General features: G+C 33.7%; 1 protein-coding gene across 4 annotated transcripts; it reads right to left on the minus strand.

Annotated features, from left to right (window-relative positions):
• Window positions 1-240: 240 nt before the first annotated feature.
• LOC144562199 (uncharacterized) lies at window positions 241-3,437 on the minus strand. Of its 4 annotated transcripts, XM_078311373.1 has the most exons (8): window positions 3,205-3,431; window positions 2,615-2,732; window positions 1,929-2,142; window positions 1,499-1,646; window positions 1,196-1,335; window positions 1,015-1,077; window positions 838-906; window positions 241-719 (listed from the first exon to the last, which is right to left on the minus strand). In XM_078311373.1, the coding sequence occupies exons 3-8, from the start codon at window positions 2,121-2,123 to the stop codon at window positions 642-644; spliced, it is 693 nt and encodes a 230-aa protein (XP_078167499.1). In that variant the 5' UTR covers window positions 2,124-2,142; window positions 2,615-2,732; window positions 3,205-3,431; the 3' UTR covers window positions 241-641. The 4 variants fall into 4 exon arrangements, with proteins under 4 accessions (XP_078167499.1, XP_078167498.1, XP_078167497.1 ...); XM_078311372.1 differs by lacking the exon at window positions 2,615-2,732 and having other exon boundaries at window positions 3,205-3,437; XM_078311371.1 differs by lacking the exons at window positions 2,615-2,732; window positions 3,205-3,431 and adding an exon at window positions 3,059-3,099.
• Between the last annotated feature and the right edge of the window lie 2,576 nt (window positions 3,438-6,013).

A 6,013-nucleotide genomic window follows, 5' to 3' on the forward strand; every position in this document is an offset into this window, starting at 1 on the left:
AAATGCTCAGTTGACTAAAAACTGGCTTGATAACTACATCATACAAGTTACAACGACCAACAATGATTCCATGATCACGTTTATTTATACTTCCTTTGATGATAAATTTGTTAATGAACTATTCAATAATATAATTAAAAAGCAAAATATTCATCTTATAATTTTTCCTTTGGTAATGCGTTCATCAACAAGCTAGTTCATCAATATAAATACATTACTTTAGAAAGAACAACATTTAAATTGTTGGTGCCAAGTAAATATGTAATTATGATAGGACATAAAATAAAAATTCTACATTGGACCTCATAATTAATTACCACCTGCACCATTGGAGCATCCAGATCAGGTTTTTGACCATTTATGTCTAAGTAAAAGGTCTTAATTTAAATGAAATACAACACCTCCATCTAAATCAACACTAAACTAACAGAACTATACACAGCTTAATGAAAATATTGCAACTACAGTGTCGGCAATAACGTGTTCACTGTTTCATAAATTATCAGAATCATGGATTTCTCACAAGGCATTGATTAGCTTACAGCAGTTGGGGTTAATTTATATCTTACAATGGAATTATGGAGTCAATCAACATTAGGCTTTGAGTTACGGGTCGTGGATTTCATCTTCACCTCTTACGGCTAATAAGAATAGCCTGGTTTCAACCTCTTGGCATTGTGGATGAAGCTCAATAAAACTTGCACCTCATCCAATTGCTTCTACAATTGAGAAATGTAAAAAGAATAAAAAAAATGACGATTTGGCCACACACACTTTTATTCTGATTTCAAACAGATGTACTTTGCATGTAACAGCTTGAAGAAACAAAACTGGTACCTGAGAGCGAAAGTGGTGTTGGACATCATGAAAGAGCTGCTCCTTTGTTGGATTTGGGTTCATACTCACCTAAATCACCGGCATAAACAAGTAATTGAATAAGAAAGTAGCTTCCAGATATTTGACTGTTTAATTATTAGAGAAGTCCAAGAAAAATGGATTGAAATGGGCACATACAAGGTTGAAGTGATTCCAGTATCTCCACAGGGTAGCAGTCCCAAGTTTAGCCAGGTTTACTCTCTACATATAATTTCCAGATTAAGGTATTCAATTAGTAGCATACATGACTAAATTAACTTCATGCTTTTCAATAAAAGACAAGACTTGAGTAAAAATTATATATAGTTTTCTTAATTACCGGTTGTGGCTTAAAGTCCCGTGAACGAATATCTGTGCGAACTTCTCTGTGGCAGGTCCTGATAGTTGATTTATTAGAGGAAACCCATGGTCTGGTGCGCTTAACCCTCGGCTTTGTTGGCCTCTGGTACTCAATGCTAGCTGTCACAGAAATTATTTAATTAATTACACCATAAAATACTTATATCAAGAGTGTGCCAAAGCCAACTGACATTCCACCATTACAGGGATCATTCTCTACAATTCAAAATGCATAACTGGTGAAGAGGCAAACTGAAAGTTCCTTCAGAAAAAAAAAAATTACAATAGTCGACGTCTTTTTCAGCTGCTTCAGAGCTACTACAAAAGGAATTGTCACAATCCATGTCATTGTCATCTTCTTTGCTGGTTGGTGCCTCCAAAACACTTAAAGCATTCCTCTGCAATTTCACCTCTACACCATTCTTCAGAACCTATACCCAATTTTTAATTCAGACTCCAATAATACGAGTATAAACCATTAACAGCACATATTAATTATTATTATACACAGAATTCACTTATTCCCATCCATGAGAGTTACAAGATATAAAATCCAATATAACAAGAGTATTCACATTAAACCCGATACCCTTTGTATACAAAAAGTTTGTAATTTTATATCTTTCCTGAAACCATGTGACACCAAATAAATTCTTACTTGAACAAAGTTATTTATAAAAACAATCCGAAAGTGGAGATTTGAGAAATCATACCAGCCAGTGCCAGCCACCTAGGCCGACAGCCTTCTTGACAACCCCTTGAAGGCCAACCAAAACGGATTTTGTTCGATTGTTTCCCTTCACTACCACTTTTGTATCCCTTGGCAGCACTGATAGCTCTTCATCCCCACTCTCAGTGTCTCTTGAATAAGAAGATACCACCCGGGACGAACAAAATTCAGCTGCCATCCTAACTCCAGTTGAATGCCTGTTTGGGTATAAGTTTTAATTTAATAACATTATCTGACAATGAGTTCAACACTTCACACTTCATTATGTACTGTTTTATAATTTTGGTAAAAATATTTTCTAAATTAAATTACCATGTCAATACTAACCAATATTATTTGTGCGAGGTAGAATGTACAGTAGTACTCTTTTCAATAATATATCTAACAGTGTAAGGATCAGGAACCGACATCCATAATTAATGTATAGAGTTTGTATAATTTAATGAAATTTAATGGGACCAATTTAGAGGCAATGGGTAGTTGAGTAAATTTCTAATTCAAATATCTAAGACTGCAACAGGACAACAGTTCTACTTTTTAATGGGACCAATTTAACATGTAACAACCAGACTGAAACGAGATTCTATTTTTCTTTCTTTTCATAAATGCATTGCTTTTTAGAGACCCATTTTGGGTAAAATTATTTAAGTGGAGCTTCACCAAACAAACCTGATGGCAACGTATGCAGCAAGCTTTTAATTTTATATTCAGACTTGTCTTAATCAAAACAGCTTTCGGAAACTCTGAGATTATGTTTGGTCTTCTTGCTTCATAATTCAAAATGTCCCTAGTATTGAGTGCAAATTCAAATCTTCAGGTTAGTGCAAGAAAGCATGTCACTTTTGAATGCAAATCTGAAGTTGCTGCTTAAGGTTAATTCAGTTTTGAAAATGGTAACAATTTATTTAGAACCTCAAGGAAGTTTGAGAAGGGCAAATTTAAAATTGAAACTTGAATATTGCATGCAAGTAATGCTCGAAAACTGTGCGACTAATTAACAGAGCAAACAAAAAAAAACCAAAAAGTTTAAGAAAAGGAAACCGAACAATTTACCAATTTGAACTTAACAAACTTCTACAGTTCTACTTCAAAGTTTAAGCAATAAGAAGTTACTTTTCTAACGAAGGAGATAGCTGCATTCTCAGAATGCAACACGAGATCAAAACAAAAATTATCGTGTCAACTGAATTGCAATACTATGAAGAAATCAATTGAGAAAATAAATGAGCCAAATCAAATGGAGGTTATGAACGTCTTACCAAGATACTTCACACGGAATGGATCAATTTTAGCAGAGAACAAGGCCAATTGGGGGGTTTCAATGCACGACGATTGGATCGTGAGCTTGAATTACAGATGAAAGATCTTGATCCGGTGAGAATTTAGCGCGGGAAAAAGATAAAAATGGTAGAACTGTTCCCAGTGGGAAAGAAAGAGAGAGAGAGAGTAGCACCAAGTAAATGCTGTCCAACTGCCCAGAGAGTAAACGGGGCAATCAGCTTTAATGTACGGTTTTTGTCTATTTTCATTTCACCGCCTCGGTTCTCGTGTAAAGCCAAGCCGGCTAAACAAGCTGTTTTTTTTTTTGGATAATATCTCGGCTCGGCTCGGCTCGGCTTTCTAAAACGAATTAGCATCCTCTGAGATATCTGATATTTTGCGTGATTTTATGGAAAATCCCAACCGTTTAAATACGCTCTTCACGAATTTCAAAGCACACATAATACTAACCCCTACATCGCCCCCGAATAGGCACCGGACACGTCGGTCACGCAAAATATGAGATATCTCAGAGGATACGCACTCTTCTAAAACCGTGGTAAATTTTCAAAGTGAACGGATTGGATAAAGATTTTAACAGAGGCGTTTTGGCTGCATGCAGCGTACTAACTATAGAATTAAAACAGCACAACAAATGGTTCCTGCGCTGCATGAAGCCAAAAGTAGTCTGTTAAAATCTTTACTGAGCGGATTTCGTCCAAAGCTTTTGGACAAATGTTTTTTGAAACCGGTCGATCTGCATGAAGATTCGTGCGAACTATCAAATTTTAAAAATTGTAACGTGCATACGAATCTTGACAAGAATTGGATAGTTCAGACTGGATATTAAATGACACTCTGTTCAAAGTTGTATGTACAAAAATTCCACACAATTTTGAAAAGCCAAAAAGGTTAAAAAAAGAAATAAAGAAAAAGGAGAGAACAAGACGTGCATGCGCAGCGGATGCAGGAAGGACCGGAGTAGATGGGTAAAGTTTGCCAAAGTTGATATCTTGTTGCAGCTTTTTTTTTTTTTTGAGTCGAATGCCCTTAGGCTATCTTGTTGCAGCTCAATGCTCGCAATTTCTTCACTATGATGTATGATGTATGGTCCTGCTATGCGCCTGTCAATCCCATGATTAGACTGATATTATTAATTGTTCAATCTTTCATGGTATGATTGCAATTCGATGCTCATCCGGATTCTCTAAAGTAATCTAGTTTTTGGATTTTTAATTGAGACTGTTCAATTTAAATCTGTTGCTCAAGATCATTTTGAAATTCGAATCCGTCGTTTGGAATGTGTGCGCTTCCAATCTAAAATTAAAAAAATTGAATTACTTCACTAGATCTGAATTCATTCGATGTAGGGGATGCACAACACATTTCATAAGAGCATGTTCGGCTGCAGCAACGAAATTACTATTCACGTGGGAAAAAAAAATTCACTCGGAATGAATTTTTTTTTCCCACATGAACAGTATTTTTCAGTTCAAACTTTTTTTTGTTCCTGTTCCTATTCCCATTCCACCAGTTCCGCCGAACAGGACCTAAATGAATTCTTATTATTTTTGAAAAAATGTTGTACTGAGTTATAGATATGTTAAGTCTGCATGCAAGTTGGATAAAAATAATTTAAGTCTATTTAATGAGTTATGTTACAGTGTTTTATGGAATAGAGAGACGTCGCTATTTTGACTCTTAATTATAAAATTTTAAATTTAAATGGTTAATATAAATCGCTCAACATGATTTACATATTTAAATTTTATTATATTATAAATTTTAACCACTACTAGAATATGCACTACTAACATTGGTAACTAAATACTATTCCATTGTAAAACGAATCTCATGCAAAGATATTTTTAGCAATTACATCCGGCTAGAAATTTTCTACTAATAATCTCATTCAATTAACGAATCAATCCATGTAATTGACAAGTGATATACCAAAATAATAAAATAAAATTATTTGCATATCATGTCATATTTGAAAAAACCCAAAAAAATAAAAACTAAAATAAAAAAAATAAGAAATGATAAGATTATTGTGGCTTTTGTGTGCAATTTATATCTTTATTACCTTTTGATTGCTTATTCTCTGCACTTTGAGAGAAGTTATAGCAATTTTATCTTGCTCACTTTACTATTTTTTTTTTCTTCTTTCTTTCTCTTCCTCAAACTTCACCTGTTCTTTAGCTTAGTTACATTGTTATTCATTCTTTCTCTCTTTAAACTGTTTTTCTCTATCCATCTCATTTTACCATCCTAAATACTTGAGCATTCTTAGGGTATAATTTACTGTTAATATATGTGTTTCTTTGTTGCGGCAATTAATCAATACTGATACGGAAGGAATAAAAATAAAATCATATTTGAGATGGATTGCTTATTTAGATCTAATCAGATTACGTATGTCGTGTTTTGTATTAAATTGATGATTGAGGAGGCATTTATTTTATGAGAATTGGATTGGGAAAATTAGAGGAAAAGCGAAATTATATAAAAATTTACATCCACCAGTCCTTGTTTTTTTCTTTCTTTTTTTCATTTTGGCATATATTATGTTAGCTTCCACCACTATAGTGTTTGGTGTCAATTTTCATAAATTTGTCCTTAAAATTTTGAGCTTAATTTGATGGTTATGTCACCGCTGTATAGTGCATTTGATTTAAAACACAAGTAATTATGTCTGAGGGGGATGATTATCAATATTACTGGAATTTTTATTAATACCATTTATAAAAAAAATAAACCAAAACAGTTCTGAAATTGAGGAATTTGAAATATACCAGAGTCTCTAAT

This window comes from Carex rostrata, chromosome 11 (assembly GCF_964058835.1).
Source record: "Carex rostrata chromosome 11, lpCarRost1.2, whole genome shotgun sequence".
Lineage (NCBI taxonomy): Eukaryota > Viridiplantae > Streptophyta > Magnoliopsida > Poales > Cyperaceae > Carex > Carex rostrata.